We start from the raw sequence: 11,958 nt of genomic DNA on the forward strand, positions 1-11,958 counted from the left end.
CAATATTGAAAAGAAATTCTGCTTTGGAAGCCTACATCACTGTAAGAAAACAAGTATCCTCTGTGTCTCTCCATAGCCTTAGGCCTAAAGATGCTGACATAACCACTGCACTCATCCATGCGGTGGACATGGCATCACAGACAAACAGCTCATTGTATACGTAGCCTCAACACGGCACGTATGTCAGAACACAGAACAAAGCAAAGCTTTCTGCATAAAATCCACATGGCACATCATCTTGTTACCTAAAAGCTATTTCCTGAAGAAAATAATTCGACCAGCTGCATAATACATGCGCATCTCAAGTATGGTTAATGTATTGTATTTGTGACTATTACAGAAAATCTTTGCATTAACAAGGCAAGCGCTCACCCTACATAACACCACGGTTCTAAAATGTCAGAGTTTTAACTAGGCTACTTATTGGTACACAATTCTGAAACTTTCGGGTTTCCAAATGTATTATGAAGGGTGTTGCCAGATGTGCAAGGGAGTGGCTGGAAGACAAGAAGGAAACCAAGATAAGCTTCAATAAATGACTATATTAATAATAACAGCACAGTGAAAAAAAGGGCTGAGTCGATGATGTACTCAAATTTTAGTTTACAGTCAAATACAATAAGAAGTCTTTTTTTTTAATATTCTAATCAAAGAAACATCAACACCTAGGGAAAAGAATGATCCTAAATACATCAAGGAAGGATAACAACAAATGATTAACGAGGGGTGGAGGCCAGCAGAACACCACAAGTTATTCTCCTATGGCATCCATACTATCATATGAGAAGGGAAGCCAGAATTGTTGCAACTTCTGTAACAATTAATGAATCAATTAAAGCATACATGCTTTCCATGCAATGTTTTATTTGGAAACCATCATCTGTTCATTCTGGATGCTGTAGCAAGTTCGTATTTCAAGCCTGTTACTATTATCTGAGTTTAATTTTTTAGAAGTAAGGGTCTCCTTCATAAGATACAATCATGCTATAGCTTGATTGTCAATAACTGAGCATGAACTTCAACACTACCTTCCCCCAGTACTCATTTCTACCTCCTTCCTTTGCCAACACACACCCAGCTGGTTGCAGAGCAATACAGAATTTCTCAATTTACTGACTATGGTTGTGAAGACTTGAGAACTGGTACATGCGTGGAAACAAAATAAAGACACCGTAGGAACGTATTTTTGCAGCTGCACTTACGCCACATGTAAATAATAGAGCTACCTTTGAGGCAAGGTTTCATAATGATGTCGTTTTAAATCGTACTGCCTACAGTGGTGGCCTAAGTTAGAAAATTTTGAACAAGTGTAGAAACCCCCAGGCTTACTACACTGCAGCTAAGATGAAGGCAATTTAAAAGTTTTATCAAGGCCAGAGTTGCACAGTACATTTTCTTCAAGAATAGTGCCAACCAAAGCGTCTCCCTTTGTCCCACTCACTCCCACTTTGAGCCCTCTGGCTTGCGCAGTGAAAGCTAACCTGACTTTCACCACAGTATCTCTCCAACAACATGGAACTGATGCAGGCTGGAAATACAATGATTTGCAGAAGGTTATTTATTAGACTCTGCCAATCTTTATGCCGCTGTTCCACAAATTCATTTAAGAGACCTCAACATACAAGAATGAACAGTTGCTGGGGAGGGGTAGAAGCAAATGACAATCAGCAGACTCTGTGAGCCAACCTGGCAAAGGAAAAATCACAAGTGCCTTCTCTTCCCTGATACTCTCACGACCTCTTAACTTTATTATGGCTCCAGTTCATGAAACCATAAAATTTTACTGCGTCCAGATCTGCAAGAGACCATGCAGCAAAGCTTCCAAGTTTCTACAATTTCAAAACTTGATGAATTAGTTGAATTTGGTGTCCTCACACTGACAGCCTGGGCTGTGAATATGTCATGGTTTTATGATTTTCGGTTATTGGTATTCCACATCATAATATCATGTAGCGTATGTACCTGATCCTCAGAAGAGAAGGACTACTACATTCCCCACGGTACTTTGCTCCTCTGTTACCATTTCCGGACAGAGGGAAAAGATAAAAACTTGCAGATCACAAGACCTTGTCCCTTTTTTCCCACCCATCTCTCGTCCTGGCAGCACCTCGCTCTCCAGCCGTCTTATCGTCGGTAGCAGAGTAAGGCCTACCTTGATTTTGGGACATTCTCTCTCTCTGTATTGGATTTATCAGCTTAAATTGTAATTATATTGTATTATAGTGTGTTGTTTTGCATTCCGATATCTTATTTAGTAAATTAGTTTGTTTCTCCTCAGATTGTTGCCGCTGTTCTTTGCTCTCAGGGCCATCTCCTTACCCTTTTCCCCGTGCATGGGCCCATGGGTCCCCCATCCCATTCGTCACAGAACTGGGCTGAACGCCCATAAACCATTGACAGAATAGCAGCTACTCTGGAGATGTGTAATATCTACTACCTGTAGCTATCTATAAGTAGCTGATTTCTGGATGAGCAGACAGATGGCAGTGACAACTCAAATGGCTTAGCATCTAATAAATAGAGATCACATCAAAGCTTCTAATGCCTTTCTCAGGCTACTAGATGTTCATCTGGAAGAAATGAAAGGTTACAACCTAACAGTACAGGACTGAGGTTAGCCACCAATAGCCACTGAGGAATAAATAAATAAATCAGTTCTCATCAGAAACAGCACACACTTTTTCCAGGTCCTTAGAGATGCCCCTGCTTGTGAAAAATGCTAAAATTAAGGTTGTCTTGCATTGCCAAAAGTAACATTTGATCGAGAAAGACTCTTTTAGGAATAAATGCATTGATTCAAGACAAAATAATTTCACCTCCTGGTATTCTTCTATCACTGTGCTCATCTTTATACTCCTATGTCAGCTACCAGGTAGGCTGAGAAGCTTCTTTGTTTTCATATCCAATAAAAAATAGGAGGCATTAATTTCAGAGCAGTCCTTACACTTTGTAGGCTGAATCAAATCTGAAGTGATTTGGTCTGATTTAGATCTGAAGTGACTGCTCTGAAATTAATGTCTCCTATTTTATTCTGTTGGCCTACAACATCAGAGCTTTATATACAGAGACCAAACAGTGGATGTGAGCACAGTGAGGTGTGGGTGATGTGTTTCAGCAGCGGTGACAGAGGGTCACCCTACGCTGGTACAGATTTTGATGAGTGCTGCATGCAGGCTCTTGTTCATGGCTGGCAAAAATGCAACAAGTAGCTGGTGGGGATGACTACATTAAAGAACAGCGTTTTGTAGCTGAGAATTTCCTCTATCAAGTAGTGTTATTGTGCTCTTTGTTACTGTTGTGGTTTCCATGGAAATAAACAGAAGACATTGCTTTTGGAATGACCTACATACAATCCCTACAGTTATCATAATATCATCTCTGGTACAGAGGATGGGATTATGGATGCACACACGCACAGTGTAAGCACGCCTTAGCGTACATTCTTACCCAAGTGCTGTGCAAAGTTGTGCTTTAAACTTCTACAGTCAGCAGCAGATCTTGCAGTGCCTTGAGCTCAGGAACCACCAGAACCAGACTCCAGTTCCACAAAGAAAAGGTTTTTCTTCTTGTCTCAAGTTATGCAAATTCTTCAACGACAAGTACAAAACAAAGCCTCACATAATACTTTTACATCATTATCTCTTTCAGTTACCTTAGCACAGTTACAGGCCATCTGACATCAGGGACAGAACAGTGTCTTCTACACAGACACAGTTCTCATTTAAGTCACTCCACTAAGCTTGAATTCACAACTAGATATGTAGATAATTCCATGCTTTACCAGTAGAGACCTCTGCCGTCTTACTAGATGCACAGACAACTCCAGAGTTATCAAAGTTAGGGAAAAATGCAATTGATGAAAGTCATTAACAGTAAACTTGCTTTTACTTGCACTCTCCACAACTGCCCTTTTTCTAAATGTAGACAGGTCTTCAGAGAAGGACCACCATACCTCACCCTGTCACGGATTTACAAAGGGGAGAAAAAGAATCAAGCAGATACGGATTTCAGTATTAAGCTCCCACTGCCAGCAGCCAAAACAGGTCACACATCAAGTTGACATTATTCTGAACCTGTCTTTCTGTTCATGGCAAACTTATTTCTCAAGGTCAGCTGGAGAAAGGGTTTTCAGTGTATTTGCTACACCTTTGTCAGCAGCCAGTTTGGCTAAGAGATCCCTCTATTCAAAGTCAGCATGGTAGAAATAGATGGATACAGAGGAGCATGCAGAAGCCAAACTCAGACCATGGGGCAGGACAGCACATTAACCTCCAAAAGCATTAGAAAAGTTTTGCAAGAAGACAAAAACCATGTGTAAGCACAGGAACATGCATAGACACTACTGCAGACAGTACAAACAGGATTTAATCAATGAATCTTTTAAAGTTGTTCATTAAAAATATCTGCCAAGGTAAACATCCTGCAAAAGCAGCACAAACTTCAGGCAGAAAAGATGGTACAGAAGCACAACACACGCAGCACAATAACAGAGAACACAGTAAGCAGTTATACTGCTAGCCTAAGAAAACCACAACACACTGTATTAGAAAGACTGCTCTACTTCTTGCTGCAAGGGAAAACAAAAGCCAGATGAACCTGGCTGACATTATGTAAACACCTTAAATGTCGCCAGAAGACAACTTCGCAAAATTCCTATTAAAATGCAGCAGCTTCTCATGACACGTCCCACACATATTGCAGACATTTTACTAGGAGTCATACAGCTTCTGTTTTTAGATATAAAATACAGAAAGCTACTTCCCAGAGTTGCTTGCTTTTTTTTGTCAAAGATTCCTGTCAACTACAGGGAATACATGGAAAGACAGGGCATGCACCTCAAAAGCGGTCACATTTGTTAAAAGGAATCAAGAGAATCAGAACCAAAGAAACTACAGCACTAAATGGTAGCTTCCCATGGGCAGCTACATCTGAGCTATTACTTATTCTGTGCTCTTTTGTGTCACCTCCAGTCTTTCTTCTTGTGCCGCTTTGTTCTTAGCCTTCAGATCTCACACCGCTGCAATGGTAAAAACACTAAGATTCACTACCAAAATTAGAAGGCACTAGTTTGAGTCACATTGTAATCTTTCAAAAAAAAAAAAATCACAGGAGGTAAACTTGTTTTACACGACAGACTTTATCAGTCCATGCATTCCCACTTAAATATTTGTTCTTGTTGGTACACATTATCAAACATTTGAATCTGCAAATATTACATCCCAACAAATTTGACACTCCTTTGGTAACTAAGATGCACATGCCACATCCACACAAAAAGTACAAATCCCTCACACACATTCACAGTTTTAACGTATACTTCCTTTTTTAAATGAGTGAATGATACAATTAAGCCTATTTTTGCTTGTGACTAGTGCTGAGCAACATATATAACTGACCATTTGAACTCTGCTGAGAATACACTTTCTTCCTGATAGTTTATCTTGTTACCTTAGATCTAAGTATGTTATCTTATCTAATATGTTCAATTGATCTGACGTATACAGCATTTTGATAAACATGCCTTAAATACATTCAGCTGTTAAGCGTGTAGTTTACAATGAAGAATTTCAAAGACAGAACAAGTCCAGTGATCACTAACAGACCAAGCCATAGGTTCTCAGGTTTATACAAACACTAAAACCTACCACCTCCTAGATATTTCAACTCCTGCCTCTCCATCTATAAGCAGTCATCAAGGCTGCACTTCAAGTAAGAACAGATCTTTCTCAAGGAATGACATTTTAATGAAGGCCAGTAGTTTTGCCCCCCACTTCAGCAAGGCTCCCAATTTATGCTCCTCTGACAGAAACTGAAGTCAATAGAAAAATCAAGATAAAGCTTTAGTTTTCTGGTCAAGAGTTTGAAAGTATGACATTTAAGAAAACAAACAGCTTTTGCTGTACATTTAAGAAGCAGTTTTCCTGTCTTACAAAATGACACCACTAATGTAGTTGCACTAACAAAAAGTGAATTTGCATATGTTTATAAAAAGTTATTAGTGCATTTAAGGAACAAACTAGCTTAATTTGAAATGGCAGTCTCAACGTAATTTCAATATTTTATTCAAACTGGCTTCTCAGTATCACACATAGATTTAAGAGAAGCCTGTCACATTAGCAGCTACTCCGGGTTTGTTCTTATACTAGTATGGATAAATAAGTTTTCAGACAAGTCTGACACTGATGTAACAGTCACTAATTTAATTTGATGGCTTCTAATACCCATTTAGCCAGAAAGATGTTGTCTAGCTATTCCTTCGACATAGGCTTATAGCCTTTTATAATTACATTTGGTATTAGGAAAGTATCTTCACGCACAAGATAGGCTTTTTCAGAAACAGTTCTGTCAGTCAGAACATCTGAAGGAGATCACAGTCTTTTCTAGGCCAGCCAATTTTCTACTCAGTTCAGTTTTATGTTACTGATGCAACACATGTAGTTAATCAAAAAGCAAAGCTAGAGACAGAATGTAATAAATTTCTTTGCACCTGACACAAGCCTCAGAATACATGCTAAAAACCCTAACATCTACTTTTTTTTTTAAACAGGGGCTCATATCTAACGGGGGCGCATTCCTGCAGCCCAGGAGTTTACCTGTGTAATTATGGAATAACTCAGGTCAGAAGGAACCTCCAGTGGCCATCAAGTCCATCCCTAGCTCAAAGCAGGTCTGAGCACAGCAGGGATTTGAGGGCCAAATTCAACCTAGACTTGAACACTTCCAAGGACAGTCTACAGCCTGTTGGGGAACTCCTTCCAGTATGTTACTGTTCTCATGGAAGAAAAAAAATTCCTTAATATCTAGTCAAAATTTCCCATTCTTCCAGAAAACATCTGTTGCTTCTCATCCTATTGTCACACAGTTCCAAGAGCCTGGAACCTCCACAACCTCCAACCAACTAGTTGGGCCTTCTACTCCTTAGGCTAAGAAATCTAGTCTCAGCCTCTCTCCATACTTCACGTGCTTCAGTCTCCTCAGCCTCTTGTTGGCCCTCCAGTGGTTTCATAGACTGATGCAGGTGTGTGAGTATCTTAATGGAAAGTTCAGCACTGGGCACAGCACTCCATGTGTTCTCACTTCCTTGTGAGTAAGTTCATGACATTTAGTTCTTAAGACCCAAGAGTATTCAATTTTTCTGTCTGTCATTAAGTATTTGCATTTTAAAACTTGCATACAGACTAAAAAAAACCAGAATTTCATAATCAAATCTCTTATGTTAATATAAAATATTAGCAGATAGAGAGTTATTAAAAAATCTTTATCTTAACGTTCATCTCAAGTGAAGGTTATTCATTCATCTCAAATGAAGGTTATTCATATCGCTGCAATCATTAACTCGCTGTAATGAGAAAAACTTCCAGTATTTGTTCTCCTCTTCCTAAGTATGGTCTCCCAAAGAAATCTCACTACTCTGAACCCAGCAAAAGCATCTATCAAATGAGGATGGAGCCACCATTCTACTGCACCCTGAAGCACGTCATAGATGATTTGTGCAATGTGATTACTTGTAAGCTCACAGGACCACGAAAGCAGCATTCAGCATGTACATACCAAACTTACTAGAAAAAAAGCTTACGCTGCTGATGTTAATGCTGTGAGAATTCAGGACTTGAAACAGTTTTAAAGGAATTCAACTCCCTCAGTCATCCCCCTCTCTTTAATCAAAGTATTCCTTCCCTTCCTGAGGAAGTCATGTGAAACCCTGTTTACTAAAGGATGTATACAATACGCTATCTGGAGATCACTCTAGCACAGAATTTGAAAACCTAGAATCATCCAGAAATTTTAAAGTTCTTTGTATCATTTCAACTCCTAGGTCACTAACTTGGAGATACTGTGCATAACAGAAATTAAGAACTTGAAATCTAAACCCTATATCCCCTTTTTTTTTTTGTTTAGTTGGAGATTATTTCTTATGCAAAATAATTTCTTATAAAAAAAGCCCTCCTAATGTGAGAAGCTCAATTAAGAAGTCCAGAAAACCACATTAGTGAACTTCTGTTCAGAGAAGCAGATAGATTACAATAAGTCATCGGGGAGAATAAGGGCATCTTGTCTTACTAAATATGTCCTAATCTCCCTGTTCTAAGCAAGAATTTATTTATTCAAACAATCTTAAAAAATCATTAGCTGTTTGCTTCAGAGAAAGACACTGCATTGGAGAAACACATTCCAGTCTAAGATTATATCACAGAAAAGTGATTTTGCTGCACTCTTTATTATTCTCACAAGTGTCTTGATAAATCTTCAATACCATTTTTTCTACTGAAACCACATAGCACTTTCTCCAATAGACCAGAAGAACAGAAAAAGCAGAATCACGCACAACTTGGAGAGCTAAATTCACTATTATTTTATTTGACTTGCTTTCTTTCTCTCAGCTACGTTCATTTTCTCAATTCAAGACAATACCCTCTGAGATGTTAGGCCTTCATCTTACCTAGTGTGATATTACACTACAGCATTAGAACTCAAAGATTAGTCTATTTTAATCACACACTTTTAACTGTACATAGAGTCAGAAATAAGTTACTCACTTTTTCCTAACTTCCCAATTTTTAATTGCTAGATGGTTCTTCAACCATTTTTACTATTTGGTTTAGCAAAAGAGCTTACAGTGAGATTGTTGCACTCACTGAATTTGAATCTCTAAAGAGATCAATTGTTTGCGGAATCAAAGTATTTTGAACACAGGACTTCCTAAGAAAGCAAAATAACAGCTCTTTCTTTATCGTACTACTTCAACAGAATGATTTTCTTTATATGCTGAAATCCTAATTTCAAATTACTTCTTTCTGAGCCACTGATAATATTTCATTATCTCCAAGGCAGCCAAAGTCAGCTCCCACAGCTTCAGTGGGCAGCAGGTTTCTTCTCCTCTTAGCAAGAGAAAGGATTAGCAGTTCATATCCAAGCAGGAGACAAAGTAATACTTAAAAATTAAGGTGAACATTTCCACCCCCTTCTGTTCGGGCTGGCATGGCAGTAGAGTACCTTAAATTTTAAATACCAGTCTCTCATTGTGATGAGAGCTGTAAACACAGCCTGAAATCTGTGTTGTAAAGATAACACTTGTTAACCTGAACTTTTTAATAATGGAAAAAATTTAACAAAATAAAGCTTACTCGAGTAACTTACAGCACAGACATCTTAGGCACAGTTAATCTTACTACTTTTCTAAACTGTTAAAAAGACTTAAAGCTTGCCTGTCCTGTGTAGCCCTACAGGAAGGTGTGGTGATGTACTACCCTGTTTCTGAGTGATACTCTCACAAGCTCCAGGTTTTTCCAGATAAATCATCAGTGCTTGCAACACTTCCTTATACCAAAGGCTTTCCTTCCCTTTCCTCTTTCCAACAACATATTAATTTTCTCTAGACCTTACCTCTCTTCTTGCCTCTTACTTCTCTCAGGGATCAAACATGTGTTCTTGAAATAGAATCTTTTTCCTCCCTCTACCTTTAACTTTTCTGTTTTTTTTTTTTTTTTTTTCCTACTACCCAGTTACTGCACTTAACAGCTACCTCATTTCTGGTACTCGATTACTTTGCATCTTGTCTCTTGCATATTCTAAAGTGTTATACATGGTAAGTACATACACGCAAACATTTACCTACACAGACAAATATATTTAACACATGATAAGCATTAACATGTTCTCCTGTGTAGAGACAGAGCAATGAAGATTAAAAAAAAGCCAAACAAATAACCAAATCTGCGATGTTTCCATGACCATATCTTTGGTGGTTCTAAACTCCTAGCACAGACGTTATTTGAAAAAGCTGTAAATGGTGAACAAACCTGAACAGCACCAAGCCTCAGTTAAAGTTTTAACACTTTGACCTTCAATTTGAAAGTCGGGGATCTGGACAACGTAACACGCTGGAGAAAGGAACACAAGGCTCCTAATTATAAATAACTTCTTGATCAACAAGCAGGTGCCAGAAAGCTTTAAAGCTTTCTTACACTCACCTTACATCACTACATTTCAGCTTTTTGCTAAGATATCTCATGATCATCAGCTCTGCAGTGAGCCTTCCTCCCTTTAGAAGTAATCATCTCAAGTGCCTCTGGTTTGCAAGGCATATTCAAACACACTATCATACACAAGCCAACAACTGAATATAAATTCTCATAACACACTGAACTTCTTCAGTTAGTTTGACATCAACAACTTTTCCATTCACATGCTCCATCTTCCATGTTTTCCAAGTGTGCTGCTGTACACGGTCCTTGAAGAAAATGTTCCCTCACCCCATTCCCTTGCTGTTCTTCTGAAGCAGAACCTCTACTTTAAATGTGTGGAGCAATCTAGGGGAAGGGGCGGGAAGAAAGAACAGAAGAACACTCACCACCACTACTTGTGCTTAGTATGGAAGATTTAAACCTAAGGTTTTATAGATAGCAGTTTTTGGTGATTGCAAAGCAAGATTATCAGCACCATAGCTTCCTCAACAATAAACCTGTATAGGCTGACTCTGCTGCCAAGAAAAGGTGCTGTAACCTCCCCCAGTTGTTCACTCCCAACAGTGTGCTATCCCCTCCCAAGTGCCAGGGTGAGACCATGTGTGCCCACCCAGGGAAGGAAATGGAGGAAGTGACCTGGGTTAAACTCAAGTCATGGAAGAAAAACAAAAAACATGTCTTTAGCCTGCATCAGTTCTCAATCTGGTTCACGTATTGGCAACACAAGCTTTCCCCGAGGAACTGGAGGGGCAGCACAGGAGGGGAAAACGGAGCAACAGGAAGGACACCAAAAGGAGGGGGAGAAAGGCTTTTTTTGCAGCAGTACCAGGTGTAGGCCTCTGATACAAGAAGTTCCGTATTGCTGGGACTGCCTTTGGGAGAACCACTAACAATATAACACAAAAGTTGGGTGCTTTGCAGCAAAACAACTGGAACTCTGAAAGTGCAAACACAGAGTAATACATCAGTAACACAGCAAGATGAGAAGTGCCGTGCAAAACCCTTCACTCCCGCAGAGAAGAAAGTTCCTGCTCAAAGGACAATTCACACCTGTAGCAACAGAGCAACGCTAAGGAACTAATTGCTGCTTTCTACTAAAGCACGGACCTGTTACACGAGAGCGGGCTTCAAGTTTAAAGCCACAGAACTGCAGCAGCACAGGCACGGGCAGCGCGGACAGCCAGGCATCCCGTGCTAGAGGAGCGGCCCAGCCGCCAGGCCAGCACCGCGGCTGCGACACCCGAACTTTCGAGGGGTTCCGCCGCAGCCCCCCCAGCTCTCCTCGAGGCCCGCCGGCTGCCCTCAGCCCGCTCAGAGCCGAGCCCAGCCCAGCACCGAAGCGCTGCCGCGCCCGTCCCGAGTCCGGAGCCGGCCCCCCCACCTCCTTCGCACCGCTGCCAGCCCCGCCCGGGCGGCAGAGCGCTCCCGCCGCGCTGACCTGGGTGTCGGGCGCGGGCAGGCCGCGCACGTAGCCGTTGCGGAGCCCTCCATGGGCCGCGCCGCCGCAGCCGTTGGCGCGGGGCTGAGCACCCAGCGCCGCCGCAGCCCGCTCGGGCCGCTCCATCCCGCCGCCGCCGCCGGACACGATCCCACTGCGCCTCGCCCGCTCCGCTGCCCCCACCCGGCCGCGCCGCGCCGCACCGGAAGCGCGAGCCGCTGCTTCCCCCAATGGGCGGCGGAGACGTCACGCTCAGGGAAGAGAGGAGCGGCGACTGAACGGCGTGCTGTGGAGCGCAGGGGGAGGGGGCGGGGCCTGGGGGCGCGGCCCAATGAAGAGCGTAGCACGCCGGTCGGCGAGCGCGGAACGAGGGGAAGGGAGCGGCTCGCCCAATCGCAAAGCAGAAAGTTTGGAGCGAGGCGGAGCCAGGGGGGTGAAAGATACCCAATCACCTGGCAGAGACAGAACCGGGAACGAGGAGAAGGGGATAAGCTAACCAATGGCCTCACGACGCGGAGGGTGGGGCGCGAGCGGACAGCGGGTTCTGCCCAATGA

At 41.7% G+C, this 11,958-nt stretch overlaps 1 protein-coding gene across 1 annotated transcript in view; it reads right to left on the bottom strand.

The window, feature by feature from the left end:
- The window catches only part of SPTLC2 (serine palmitoyltransferase long chain base subunit 2), a 69,233-nt gene extending 57,642 nt beyond the window's left edge, over nt 1–11,591 (bottom strand). Inside the window, exon 1 of the mRNA XM_021402452.1 lies at nt 11,404–11,591. Within this exon, the coding sequence (XP_021258127.1) occupies nt 11,404–11,529 (126 nt within the window). The 5' untranslated portion in view covers nt 11,530–11,591. The remainder of the gene's footprint in view (nt 1–11,403) is intronic.

Source organism: Numida meleagris, chromosome 6 (assembly GCF_002078875.1).
Source record: "Numida meleagris isolate 19003 breed g44 Domestic line chromosome 6, NumMel1.0, whole genome shotgun sequence".
Classification (NCBI taxonomy): Eukaryota; Metazoa; Chordata; class Aves; order Galliformes; family Numididae; genus Numida; species Numida meleagris.